This window comes from Enhydra lutris, unplaced genomic scaffold, assembly GCF_002288905.1.
Source record: "Enhydra lutris kenyoni isolate GAN:26980312 unplaced genomic scaffold, ASM228890v2 scaffoldscaffold3, whole genome shotgun sequence".
Classification (NCBI taxonomy): Eukaryota; Metazoa; Chordata; class Mammalia; order Carnivora; family Mustelidae; genus Enhydra; species Enhydra lutris.
Genome location: NW_019154087.1, coordinates 21184449 through 21199422, shown reverse-complemented (window position 1 = coordinate 21199422; position 14974 = coordinate 21184449). Strand labels below are relative to the sequence as shown.

The window sequence follows — 14974 nt, the reverse complement described above, 5'->3', positions numbered from 1 at the left end:
CTCTAGTTTTATAGTTTCAGTTCTCACATTCATGTCTTCAGTCCACTTTGATTTTATTTTTATATATGGTGTAAGAAGTGGTCCAGTTTTCTTCTTTTCCATGTAGCTCTCTAGTTTCTCGGCACCATTTATTTAAGACTTCGTTTTTTCTTAAAGACTTTATTTGAGAGAGACAGATAGAGGGAGGTAGAGGGAGAGAGAATCTGAAGCACACCGTGTGCTAAGTAGAGCCCAACATGGGGCTCAATCCCAAGATCCCATGCTCATGACCTGAGCGGAAACCAAGAGTGGACACTTAACCAGCTGAGCCACCCAGATGCCCCTTTAAGAGACTGTCTTTTTTCCCATTGTATGTTCTTGCTATCTTTGTCAAAGATTATTTGATTGTGGGCTTCCTGTTTTGTTTCATTAATCTGTTTTTGTGCCAGTACCATGCTGATTATTATTGCTTTGGAATAGCAACATAGTTTGGAATCGGGAAGCATGATACATCTAGCTTCGTTCTTCTCAAGGTGGCTTTGGCTATTTGGAGTCTTGTGTGGTTCCATACAAATTTTAGGATTCTTTGTTCTAGTTCTGTGAAAAATGCCATTGGTATTTTGATAGGGATGACACTGAATCTGTCGATTGATAGTTTAGGCAGGATGGGCATTTTAACAATACTAAACCTCCAATCCGTGATCATGGTATATCTTTCCGTAAAGGTTTTATTTTTTTAAATGTGAGAGTTGAAGTCCTATATAAGAAGTAATAAATCTGGCGGCTCCTGGGTGGCTCAGTTGGGTGAGCTGTGCCTTCAGCTCAGGTTTTGAACTCAGGGTCCTGAGATTGAGCCCCATATTGGGTTCCCTCCTCAGTGGAGAGTCTGCCGCTCCCTCTCCATGTGTCCCCTCCACAACCCCTTCATCTTTTCTCTCTAATAAATAAAATCTTTTTTTTTTTTTTTTGAAAGACTTTATTTGACAGAAAGTGAGAGGAAGCATAAACAGGGGGAGAAGCAGAGGGAGAAGCAGGCTCCCTGCAGGGAGCCAGATGTGGGATGTGATCTCAGGACATGGGGATCATGACCTGAGCTGAGCCAAAGGCAGCAGTTTAACCCACTGAGCCACCCAGCCTCTATAATAAATAACATCTTTTTAAAAAAGTGGAAATCCAGGGGTACCTGGGTGGCTCAGTGGGTTAAAGCCTCTGCCTTCAGCTCGGGTCATGATCCCGGAGTCCTGGGATCGAGCCCCACATTGGGCTCCTCTGCTCAGCGGGGAGCCTGCTTCCCTTCCTCTCTCTCTCTCTGCCTGCCTCTCTGCCTACCTGTGATCTCTGTCAGATAAATAAAATCTTTAAAAAAAAGTGGAAATCCATATGTAGATGAATTTGTATGACCAAGTAAAACTCTACTCTGAATTAAATAAGAAAGTGCATTAGAAAAATTAAATATGAATTTCAAATATTTTATTAAGGAAAAACAACTAATTCTTGGATTTCAAAAACCTTTAAAAACACTATAAAACTTTTATAAAAAACAAAATACAAGTTAAATGAACCAGATATTTTGAGAGTAACCTTGTGATTTACTATAAAAATCAAGTATTACAAATCCTTGTGGATTTTTATAGTAACTCCCTGAGGATTTCATTTCACATTATCAAAACCCTTTCACCATGTCTAATACCAATATGAACTATTCTTTAAAGTTCTCACTAAACCTTTAAGACTACAAATCACTTTATCATAAATTTCAACCTAGTGGTATTTATTTATATAAAAAGATGGAAAATCTGTTTTGAATATGGATACATAAAACAAAATAGTCCCTATCATTTAGATTTTGGAAAGAAATGCAGCTTTTTAGTTAGCATTGAGGCAAAGCAGGGAACCTGCTTCTTTCCAATTGCATTTGGGTCTTTGCAAAAGTCCACTCGGCGCTGAGAGACTTTCCTGTTCACCAGAGTGAGGAGTTCCGTGAACTCCAAGGAGGAGCCGAATTTCCCCAGCATCTCACACAAATCTTGAATGTACCATGAGCCATTCAGAGTTTCCCGATGAGAATAATAGCCTAAAAGGAAGGAAAAGGACACTGAAGTATTTTTGGCTTTTGGTTACTTCGAGTTTATAATGCACCCCTACAGAAACAGAAGTTCTCAACAATTCTTAAAGACTTAAGATATGTCCATTTCAAAACTTTTCTCTGTTGACTAGTGTCATATGGGAAAGGGATTGTTTTATATAGTTTTATAAAAATGGGGTTAGTTCTAAGTAGTTTCCTTCGTTTCCTGAAAAGTCCCAAGACCACAGTAGCCAGGCAGTGATTGTGACAAGAGACTGGAAAGAAAAACAGTTTGCTGCCCTAGCAAGGAACAGCAAGCATCTAAGTGTTTTCAGCAGCGCTTTCCACAAATACCACTATGACACCATCATGATAACAGGCAGCTAATATTCAATATAACTTGTAAGCTGCCACGGTTCTCAGGAATGATTTTTCTGTAAGTCACTCTACACTTGAGATCACCCTGTGCCATGTGATCAAAGAAATCTGTTCTTCTGTTCTAAGACTGTGAGCGCCAGGATCAAATCACTGCGGCCCACTTCTGGTTGGTAGTGAACAGCCACCCACCTTCTGCCACAGAGTAGCACATGAGGAAGTCAGCCCCAGCGGGCAGCGTGTGCACGGAGGCTGCATCCACCTGGGTGACGTTGGCCTCCGGTGCATCGGTCCGATGATCCACTACGTCCAGAGGAATGACTGGCACGTCATGCTGGTCTCCCCGACACGCCTAGGAGAAAAAGCACTCTCTGGTCTTTACCTAAGCTCTCCTTCCCAGTGCTTCAGGCTTACAGTCAATGTGTCCTTTTGGACACCATCATGTCAGCAGCAACAGAAGCCGCTTTATAGGTATGTCAGAAACCACGCCATCGAGTTTCGGAGCATACAAAGCTGACTGGTTTTCCCTACTTAGGTTTTCTTCTAATTAGGGTTTTCAAAAAATTGGCATCTTCAACTATACACCAAATTGTGTTGATTGAAAGGTATGCTCTGGAGAAAGCCTCTGTGCTTTTAAAGTTTCTAATGGATCAGCCACACTGCAGGACCAAAGATGCACCCCTTCTTCTAAAAACTGTGGTCTTTGCCTAGTGTTTCTATTCAATCAGGGAATATATGCCCAGACTGGGTTGTGCTTACCCAGCTGCTGCCATAAATTGTCAAAAGGACACCACGTGACCCAAGAAGATATCTTTTACTGTGCCCTTTTATTTTCGCTCATACTTTAGAGTGAAGTCTCAAATTCTTACCTGCTAATCCTGACTCATAGATGGGCTGACATTAATTTCTACTCTTAAATGACTATTATGGCTGAATGTTGTCCCCCCCCCATTTATATATAGAAGTCCTAACCCTCAGTATCTCAAAAGTGACTGTATTTGGAGATATGGTAAGACGAGGTCTGTTATGATTTTAATCTACCATAATTGGTGTCTTAGATTAGGGCACAGAGGAGACCATGTGAAGGCAAAGGGACAAGACAGCCACGTCCAAGCCAAGGAGAACTGATACCCTGATCTCAGACTGCTAACCTCCGGAACTGTAAGAAAATGAATTTCTGTTGTTTAAGCCACCCAGGCTGTGTACTTTGTTCTGGTGGGCCTAGTACACTTAATACAGTGACCTAAGAAGATCTGACAGTGCATTTTAAATGCATCTCTCATTCTGAAATGCTTAATGAGTTACAAGCTATCTATTTATTTATTGTGCAAATAATAATAGGGCAAGAGCTGCCAAGACTTATAAGCTTTGAAAGAAAAAGTTGTGAGTGATTTCAGTTAAAGAGAAGATCCCTAATATTCCATTTCTACAGGGAGATTTTAATCTTATTTCCTATTCCCAGGCTTCTTTTCAGCACTTATTTTCCACTGTCTTCCTATCTAGCCTATAACACCCCTAGAATGTGCTGCTCTCACCCGCCAGCTCAGAGGCAGTGAGCTGGAGAGTGAGCCTTTACAGAGGGCTGGCGCGTGCTGGACACTGTTCCCAGTGTGCTCGTCTGTTAGGTCGCCCATCCTCCCAGCGACATCATGAGGCGGTGCTATTTTATCTCCTTTCACAGATGAAGAATCGGGAGGCACAGAGAAGTAACCTGGCGAAACATTTTCCTCCTTTGTGGCACTCACCGCATAGCAGCCTGCTAGTTATTTTGAATTCTGTTGTCTCTGACAGCCCTAGTCACTCCCCTTTTCACGAAGCAATCATGTCATTATTTTCCCTGATTTTTCCCGTTCGCTGGGCTGTCTTCCTTAGCATCTTTCCTCTGCTCACTGCTGTCCCTCAGTTCTGTTTTGCACTCACTTTTCAAGCTATACTTGATATGGGTAAACTCATCTACGCCCATGGCTGCCATTACCATTCACCTCCTCCTCACTCTGAAATGTACTTCTCCAACACAGGCTGCCTTTCTTAAGTTCTAGAACTATAACTCTGCCCATGTGTGACAGATACTCCAAGGCAGCTGTCCCAACAGGAAACCATGGATCATCCTCAACTTCCCAGAGACCCCCCTGCCCCCTCCCCTCAAGGCTTGGTGGCAGCTGGAATGTGGCCATGCCCCCATGCTGTTCATGGAAATACAGAACTGGAGCACGAGAACACTGTTCGGATTCCTTACTGATATGCCAGATGAGATCCTTCAGGCCCAGACACATCTTATCCCTAATACCAGTGTGGTGGAGGGGAAAGGTGACAGGGTGAAGTAAACTAGGACCAGAACTCGCCCACAGTCTGCCCACTGGCCTCCCTGCACAGCGCTCTAACACCAGAGAGCCTTCCTCGGGGAGCTCCAGCTGACGCCGGGCTGGACTGTGGCACATTGGTTATTTTAAGTCCTTTCAAATGTCAGTCTGATAAACTGAAAATCTTTATCATTTATTCCTTGTTAAGAAGGAATTACTACTAATGGGAATTACTATTAATTGTAACTCTGATTGGCTGGGAAGCCAAAAGGGCCTTTCCAATTATTGGAGAGTTACTTTCAAAATTGGCTTTAATTCTTTATAATCACATGTACAAAACCATGGACTTTACAATTAAGACTGTATAAAATCAGTCACCTGGGTGGCTCAGATGGTTAAGCGTCTGCCTTCAGCTCAGGTCATGATCCTAGGGTCCTGGGATTAAGCCCTGCATTGGGCTTCATTTTTTTTTTTTTTTTTTTAAATATTATTTATTTATTTATTTGACAGACAGAGATCACAAGTAGGCAGAGAGGCAGGCAGAGAGAGAGAGAGAGGAGGAAGCAGGCTCCCCGCCGAGCAGAAAGCCCCATGTGGGGCTCGATCCCAGGACCCTGGGATCATGACCTGAGCCAAAGGCAGAGGCCTCAACCCACTGAGCCACCCAGGCGCCCCTCGCATTGGGCTTCTTGCTCAACCTCTGTTGAGCCTGCTTCTCCCTCTGCCTCTGTTTCTGTCTCTCATGAAAAAAATAAATCTTCAAAAAAATTATAACAAAATCAGTCTTACCTGAATGATAAATATCTTGGGTTTTCCAACTAGGCTTTGACATTTGTCTCCTTTGAATAAGCCAGTCAGTGTCTGAATTTCAATTTTGGCATCATATGCGTAAATGTGATTGCCTTCACCATGACTCAGGAAAACACATAAAAAGCAGTCGGCATCCGTGTGGCTAGAGGTTGACGCTATAAAGGCAGCCAGTAGTTCACAAAGAAATGAAGATGTTTATTATGTACCTATAAAAATTCAATCTAATACAAGAATAAAGTTAGAGATGGAGGAGGAAAATTTTATTTATTTATTTTTAAAAGATTTTATTTATTTGACAGAGATCTCAAGTAGATGGAGAGGCAGGCAGAGAGAGAGGAGGAAGCAGGCTACCCGCTGAGCAGAGATCTGATGTGGGGCTCGATCCCAGGACCCTGGGACCATGACCTGAGCCGAAGGCAGAGGCTTTAACCCACTGAGCCACCCAGGCGCCCTGGAAAATTTATTTTAATAACTGTAAAAAGGATGTAATGAAATACAACCTAGTCTTTAATCAAACATAATAATTTATATCATACGGTCTCTGATTTTTAAAAACCAACTAAAAGTTTGGAGAGTTTAAAAACAAATTTCATTAGCTTTTCTGCAACAAAGAGTAATGACATGAAAAACATACTGGGAGGACTGTGGCGACAAAATATATGTCTCGGAGCAGAGAGCTGAGGGTGGCCTGGAAAGGCCTTGCAGACACTTTGGCCAATAGCTCTGTGTGGCTGCGCCTCTAGGGAGTGCGCCGGCTTCGCTCCCTGTCTGCAGCACTGACGGTGAGCAAAGCCGAACACCCGCAGGTCAAAGAGGTCTGGTACAGGGGTGTCTCAAAAAATTAAAAATAGAAATACCATCTGATCCAGCCATTCCACTTCTGGAATTTACTGATGAAAAACCTAATTTGGAAAGAGACACCTGCATCCCCCAAGTTTCCTGAAGCACAACGGCTAAGACGTGCAAACAACCCAAGTGTCCATAAGTGAATGAAGGAAGGAAGAAAATGGGATATAGGTATCCGGATATATAGACACACACACACACACACACACCAGAGTATTATTCAGCCATAAAAAAGGAAATCCTGGCCTTTGCAATAACAAGGGTGGATTTGAAGGGTGTTATGCTGAAAGAAAGAAATCCAAGACAAACAAAATACCATATGATCTCACTTACAGGTGGAATCTAAAAAAAAAAAAAAAAAACCAAAGCTACAGAAAGAGAAGAGACTGGTGGTTGCTGGCAGGTGAGGTACAGTGGGTGAAAGGGTACAGACTTCCAATTATAAATCATGGGGATATAATGTGCAGCATAGGCCCTATAATACTACTATATATCTGAAAGTCTGAAAGTGGCTACGTAAATTTTTAAAATGTAATTTGTAATTTTGTACGGTGACAGATGGTGAGAAGACACAGGTGACCATTTTACAATGTATACAAATATTGAATCATGCTATACACCTGAAACTGATGTTATATATTACACTTAATTTTTAAAAAGCCCTGCAGTTTAAATACATAAATACTGTAATAGTCCATTGCAAATAACTTGAAAATCCATGGCATGCAGTAATTACAATAAATGTAAGTTAGATTACCTACTGTGCAGTGATATAGAAGTTTAGAGATAGTATATGTAAATCCACAATTAAAAAATCCACAATATTTTGAAGCCAGTAAAACACTTGGGTATGGAAGGAGTCAGCTGAAACATGACAGCCCAGCATCTGTAGTGTTTGCATTGACTTTTTTTTTTTTTTTTTAAGATTTTTATTTATTTATTTGAGAGAGAGACAGTGAGAGAGAGCATGAGCAAGGAGAAGGTCAGAGGGAGAAGCAGACTCCCCATGGAGCTGGGAGCCCGATGCGGGACTCGATCCCGGGACCCCGGGACCATGACCTGAGCTGAAGGCAGTCGTCCAACCAACTGAGCCACCCAGGCGTCCCTTGCATTGACTTTTAATTGCCAAATGAGAAGGTCATTTCCTTCATTTCTAGAATAACAGACTGTAATGAGTGGATGCTAAACATAAACTTTGGAGGCATAATACTTTGCAAGAGTTTCGAATCTGGTGGGTAACATCCAAGCAGAGAGGCACACCAAACCTGTAACCCACGCTAAATTAGTTGGTAAGACTTTTTAATAACACAGTTAATTATCTGGATGCCTTTATAGATAGGATACTCCATTCCCCTAGAAGATAAATAGGAAAACTACTTACCCTCATGAATTTTGAGTAGTAGTTCTTCTGCTTTAAGATCATTAAAGCATTTCACTTCAAATCCTAGTTCTGAAAACCTGGTGATAAACTGGGTATTAGCGTAGGAGCTATTCACAGTGGTCAGATACCTGCATTTACTTGGAACACATACATCTATACAAGTTTTTATGACCTACAGATTGACCTTCAGGAGGAAAGAAAAAATGAAATATGAATGAACTACAACAATGATGGTTTTCCTTAAGCACCCACAGTTGGGAAGGATTTACTCATAACTGATTCCAGTCAGAATGTTGCCGTCTGCTGTGCAACTATGTAATGATGCAGAGTCCATTAACATTTAACAGAACAAGGTGAGGAAGGAAATTCAGGCAAGTTCTCAAGGGACCTGTGCCTTCATGAGGCACAGCCTCAGGCACTCTTGCTCGGTAATTTCCTCAGTGTGGACAAGTTTTGGTAAGTATCACTTAACTATCCCGTCCTCCTGACACTTAGATAAAACCAGTACCTGCGTGTAAGATTGTCTCTGTCTGCGCTGGTGCCCCGCCGTTCTGGCAACATTAAATGCCAGAAGAACCTCTCGTGGTTGAAGATTAAAGCAGTTCCTCTCCTCTTGTGGTCCATTTTGTACTTTTCTGCCGGATCAAATACTTCACTGTTAAGGAAAAATTTAAACAATAATCACTTTAAGTCATATTAAATAATGAGCTCCTCCAAGCCCAATATCAACGTGGAGGGTAGATAGAGGTCTGCTGTCTGCGCCTCCCGTGCTAGGCTGACATGCTTCTGGTGTGCACTGGGCAAGCCTCACTGCTGTTCTGGTAAGGATAACCCTGAAATGTTTCTGTACTGATGGGTAAACAGCAGCCATCCTCAGCACCCTGACCCCCAGTCCTTCCAGGAACATCTTTTCTCCACGATCCAGGAACCAGGGACAACAGCATGCGCAGGCCCCAGCTATGGTTCCAGCGCCCACGCCACACCAGTTACTAGATGTTTTGAACATCACTGTAGGTCCTGAAAAGACCAGAGGCAGCAGCCAACCCACAGGTCGACTAGCCCCCGGTCCCAACACTAACACTCGCCGTTCTCGGCTCTACTTGCTCCCAGGTGCCCTTCTTGCTTCTTGTAGACTGATCACAGTCAGCAAAGGAAGAGGCCTTCATTACGAAAGTGCACATTTTTACCTCTTACGGAAGGCGTCCATTTCTGTCACATTTTGTTCCTCACCTTTAAAAAAAAAAAGTTGAATTCTATTAATTTGCTGTTTGACTTGTGGTAAAAACACAGTAGTCCTCCCACACTGTAAATCCTTCTAGTTTTGCTTGGTTTAAAAGGCAAGTATGAAAAGGGGAAATAGGAAGGGAAACTGCTTCATAATAAATGACTAGAAATTAACAGCTCAATTCTTTCTCACCCTGAACTCTTACTGGCAAAATAGGAAAGAGTATTATCAAGAGAAATGGAGAAAACATTATACAAATACATTCACTGCAAAATATACCTATGGTGACACGGTTCTGATTATGGACCAACACATACAAAATACAGAATTGTTCTGCAGAAAATGTTTTTGCAGATAGTCCCTATAACCGAGAAGCAATTAAAAGCAGAGGAAAACTGAAACAATGTGTGGATAATACTGGATTACCCTATGGGCTGGAAGAGGTAGAAGTCTGGAGAAGGGAAAGGCCAAGGGCAAAGGCTTAAATTTTGGATCTCCCAAATGAAACACATGCATTTACAACCCACCCAACATGGGGACCCTATGTCCCCAACCTGCGACCAGACTTCCCCACCCCCTAGGCTGCCCTTCACTGGATCCTCCTCTACTCCTTAGAGCAGTGTTGTGCAACGGAACTCTCTCTGCTGATGGACTCCTTCTGCACCTGTGCTGTCCTATATGCTAGCCACGGGCCACAGGTGGCTGCAGAGCACTTGAAATGGGGCTTGTGCAGCTAAGGAACTCAATTTTTAATTCATTTTCAATAACCACACATAGCCAGTAGCTTCTGTACTGGACAGCACAGTCTAGCATCTCTTACAATAAAGGCCCAGGCACCCATGACTGTTTTTACCTCATAAACTTAACAGCCCGAGGGGAGAGAAAGTAAGGAATAAACAAATATTAATGGTATTATAAGATGCTCTCTCCCTTGAGGTCACTGAGGATAGCACAACAGACCCTCCCACCCATCACCTTGGAACCAGGAGGCTCCCGTTTCCTTCTGTCCCTGACACCTGATTGTTCTAGCCTCACATCCCCTCCTCGCTGACAGCAATTTGCTCTGGGAGGGGGAGGCTGGAATTCAATTCCATGCCCTTCACCGTCGCTTTTGGGGCCTATTCCTCCCGGAATCCACCCGGCATCCACATCCAGCCAGGACCCCACGAAGGCCCTCTGCTGTCCAGTAGACCCTAAATCAGTTTTTCTCAACCTTGGTATCGGTTCCTGGTGTGGGTGATAAAATGTCCATTCCTGGATCCTAACCCAGATTTGCAGAATCAGAATCCCAGGGGAAGGGGAATCTGCATTTTTCACAAGGTGATTTTTATACCGAGGAGTCAAGGGCAGCCTCCCTAATGCATCCTCCCGGATCTCCCAAGGTTTCCTTCCTGCCCCATGCACTGCTCTCTCTGCACACCTCCTAAAGCCAGCCTGCTCTAGGGGACCCCTCCTCCAAACCCTGCTCTTCCGGTGATCCGCTGTCCCCCACACACTGCTCTACCAAGTTACCTTGCACCTCATAACGCTGTTTTACTAAAATGCCATTTACACATTTATCGACCGGGGACATCTCCTACTCCACATACCACCCTAGGAGGAACCCGGTCTACTCTTCTTACTCCACGAACTACTCCACCCAGAACACTTCCTACTCCACACCCTGCTCTGCCAACGCTACTTCCTTCTCCACGCGCTTTGCTCCCGGGGATACTTCCCCTTCCGCAAGCTGCTCACCTGAGGCTACATCCTACTCTTCCTACTCCACAAACTGCTTTACGCGGAAACTTCACCACCACACAGTGCTCTGAAGAGGACAGTACACAATTCATGCTACCCAGGATACTGTCTCCACGTTCTGCTCTACATGGGATCCTTGTACCCCACACCCTGGCCTCTGGGAAACACTCCCTACCCAAGATACAGGACCCTTCCCAGCAGCCACTGCTGCACCCGGGCACACCTGCTTCCCTTGGAGACCTGCTTCACTCACCGCTCTACCAAATACACCTCCTGCTCCGCACGCCCCTGTGACCGTACCTGTTGCTCCAGACACTGCTCTACCGGGGAGTACTTCCTACTCAGACTCTGCCCTACTGGGGGACGCTGCTCTTTGAACACACTGCTTCACAGGGATAGTTTCTACCCCACACACCGCTCTCCCAGAGATCCCCATGTGGCTTTACAGGGAATCTTCCTCATAGGACAGTGCACTATATGGGATACTAACCTGGCACACACCTCTCCACTAGTGCACTTTCTACCAGACATTACTTCACCAGGGACAGCTCCTTACCACATACACCATTCTTCTGGGGAGACGTCCTACATCACACAGTTCCACCCAGGAAATCTCTTCCTCCCCACACTGCTCTGTCCTGAATACTTCCTACCGCACACCCCATCTACTGGGATTACTTCCTACTCTCCACGCTGCTCTACTTAGGCAGAGGAATTTTCTCTCCTTCCATTTTCAAAAGTGGTTCAGGATCCACCTCCTTTTAATTACCTCACCTCTCTAAGCCAGTTATATGATAAAGAAAAAAAAAATCTCAAACTAAACACATTCAATCCTTGTGTGAAGGACAGTCCCCTCATTCATCCCCCCACAAACCTGCCCCGTTAGGAAAGCACTTAGCTCCAACATGGCGCACAAAGTAGCAGACCTGGGAGCCCACCTCTTCCGGCCCCTGCTCCACATAGGTTAGTGAGCCCAAGGCAGCTTGAAGCATAGCAGAGGGAAGTGGTGCCAAACGGCCAGTCACCAAACTAACTCAAATCATCGAGGGTGAAAGCACTGGGAGATGTACGCTCGAATGGATCTTCAAAACTAATTTTTTAAAAAATATATAAATGAGAACTGTCCTGGAGTTTCTCTCGGGCTAATATGGGACACAGTTATGTAAATAAATTACATCCACACAAAAGAAAAATACTCATTTTTTATAGTCTGAGGAAGGAATTGCACCAATCCTCCTGGCTAGGTGTACTTTCAGCTGTCCATCTGGATGGTCTCAAACAATGCCCTCAGCTTGGACGTGACCTATAGATTTAGGAAAGATAGCTAGTTTCAGGTCACTCCAGATAACCTAAAATCACATTCAGTTTCGAAGTTAACAGACATGGCAATCTCTGAGGGATTTTTTAAAGGTGTTTTGTTGTTACTGTTAGTATCATGGAGGCGGGGCTGGGGGTGGTAACTGGGCTCTGAGAACTTTAGTTCGGACCCTGGCTAGCTCAGAGCTGGCTCTGATACTAGCAAGCGCCCCGCACCGCGCAGAAGCAGTCAATGGCCAGGTCCGCACGCCATTCTAGTCTGGCAGTTTGTTCCACCAGAACAGAAAGCGATGGACACAGATGTTAAAACCTAAGTTTCCAACACTTTACTGGAGTTGATAAGTTTTACTCAGGTTCCACAGAAAATAGTATTCCGTGACTCTGTTGTGGTCACTCTAGGCTGTATGTCCTCAGCAGACAAGCTTCAGGAAGGGCACACTTTAACAAAGTCATCGTTACACTGCAGGAATACAAATGAACTGTCTAAGAGGGTAGAGCGCTCTGCCATCATGGAAAAAATCAATTTCAATGGAGATACCCTATGTAACATCTATAAATTCCTGTGCATCTGCAATCTATTCATCAAAAATGGGTCCATCATTAAACTTGTCTCTTGACCTCTTTTCACTTCTCCTTGCCTCTGATTTAGGCAATTTTCCTTTTCACCATGATGCACCTACGACCTCTTTGCTCCTTGAAACAGTTTAATTTTTACAAAACGAATCCCACCTTTTTCCTCTTCATCTTAATTGGATAATGCCTCCAGATAATCCTGCCAGCTAGCCTCTATTGATGGCCTGGCACTTTAGACCTTCTTGCCCTCAGCTCCACAGCCCATGACACACAGTGGTCAGGCTTGTCCAAGGACACTCAAGTGGAGCTGGTACTGAAAACCAGGTCTGCCTGGAAACTCCAAAGTCTCTGCAATCTTGTCACCAAACTAAACCCCTCCTACCAGAGACGCCAGTTACCTTCTAAACTAAGTGTTCATTTCCCCAACCTTCTCCATTAACCAGGGTCATCGTCCTCATGCACTGCAGTACCAATCAAACTCCACCCATATTCCCTATCAAGAATCTGTTTAATAATCCTACCTTGAGTAAGCTATGTCAGGGCTAGAACACACTAAAAAGGGGGTGGGGTGGAGAAAAAGGAAGGACGCAGGTAGGAAAAGGAAAGCAATGGGATTTAAAGAATGGAGGGGGAAGTGCCCTGACTAGTGGTTGGCGTCCTGGAGCCCTGCCCCTGCTGCCCACCCCCCACCACGGAACCCAAAATAGGAGTGGCCGCAGGACCCTGCACGGTCCGTCCGAGGCAAGGCCACTCCCTGAACTGCCAAGGTGACGTCCTACAACTTGCCTCAGGGGCAAGCCCGGTTTCTTGCAGCACAGAATAAAAAGCTCTGAAATAAGGTATTCTGCATCAACCACTAGTTTCAACCTTTTCTTCTTCTTCTCCTTCTTTTTTTTTTTAACACTATGGCCAGGCTCGAAGTTTCTAAAGCTATCAGTGATATAATTAGTAACAAGGAAGAAAGTTCTGAAGTCCACGTTTAGCCGTTAATTATTCTGTAGGGAAAGATGTGGCTTCAACTCAAATCCACAAACAGTCGTGGGTGTGGGAGAGACACTGGGGCTGCCCAAACCGCCAAGGCCTAGTTTTTTGGTTTTTTTTTTTTTTAATGGTAAAATTACTCTTTTATTTATGAAAAAATGGACTCTGAGAGAATAAGTAATTTGCCCAATGGCACACAGGAAGTGGTGGGATAGGGGTTCTAATTCCTACATCATCTAATGGCTTCTCCCATCACAGTGCAGTTTGAAATTCTGCTTTTTTGGTTGTGCTGTCTAGAAGTCTGGGATGTTTTGATTCCAGTCATTCTGAAGCCAAGGGTGGACACTCAGTTTTCAAGGACTCGGAGGGGGCAGATCTTGTCTGACATCTCATGCAGGATCACCTGAAGGCCTAGTTTTTGTACCCGAGTCAAGTACGGGCATAAGCAGGGGCTCCTGCCCGGCGCTCCCGCGGGCTGGTTATGCTTCCATTATTACGCATGCAACCACTTCTTACTTTTTACTCAGGAGTAGAAAAAAACCAGACCCAACTTCCGAGAGTCAACTTTCCAAAAGAGCAGAGCAAGCGCAGGGGGGCGCCGGCACAGGCCCCGCCGCCTTCCAGGGTTTAAATGCCCGACGTCCGGAAAGGGATAACCAACCCGCCGGAGGACAAAGGCGGCCCGGGCACGCCCCAGCGCTGGGAGCCGCTACCTCGAGCCGCACCGAGCGACGACGAAGTTCAGGGCTGGTTTTCTAGACCAAAAAACTAATAAGCTGCCCCTGCCGGACTTCAGAGCTTCCTTCCAGGACCCGCAACTCTTGGGGGTCGTCCTGCAGACACAGTGCCCGCCTCCCGGCTCCCGCCCGCCTGCCCCACGGAGGCTGTCCGGCACCTCCTCCCACCCCCTACTCCCGGCCTACCTGCAGGGCGAACCCCGCGGAGTCGCGGCCCGGAGCTCATCGAGGCCCCTAGCGCAGCGCAGATGCCCTGGCGGCCTCCCCTTCCTGCAGCCAGCGGCCGGCCGGCAAACTCCCGCCCCTTCCTCCGCCCCCGCGCCGCTCGCCGCGGGCCCCGGGAGTGGGTGGGAGCCGCGTCCGGGTTCAGAGCTTCTTGCCCGCCGGAGTTCAGGCTCCCGCCCCTCGCTGCGGAGCTCGCGGGGACCAGAGCGCCCGGGGAGGGCCGATGGACGCTGTGTCGTCCGCCCGGCGCTTGGAGACGAGCCCGGCCCTCGGGAAATGCCGGTTGCCACCCCGAGGGCACAGGGCAAGCGGGTGATCGGGAAGCGGCGGGCGATTTCAGAGCACCTGTGGGGAGCCGAGGCTCGCAGTCCCCGCCCCCAGGGCTCGCTCTCCCCTACCGCCTCCAAGGCGGAGGGCGTC

The 14974-nt window shown here is 45.7% G+C and overlaps 1 protein-coding gene across 1 annotated transcript; it reads right to left on the bottom strand.

Annotated features, from left to right (window-relative positions):
- Nucleotides 1–1434: 1434 nt before the first annotated feature.
- LOC111157298 (caspase 6) lies at nucleotides 1435–14692 on the bottom strand. Its single transcript, XM_022518608.1, has 7 exons — nucleotides 14516–14692; nucleotides 8944–8986; nucleotides 8265–8411; nucleotides 7757–7833; nucleotides 5509–5684; nucleotides 2612–2771; nucleotides 1435–2053 (listed from the first exon to the last, which is right to left on the bottom strand). The coding sequence occupies exons 1-7, from the start codon at nucleotides 14553–14555 to the stop codon at nucleotides 1815–1817; spliced, it is 882 nt and encodes a 293-aa protein (XP_022374316.1). The 5' UTR covers nucleotides 14556–14692; the 3' UTR covers nucleotides 1435–1814.
- Between the last annotated feature and the right edge of the window lie 282 nt (nucleotides 14693–14974).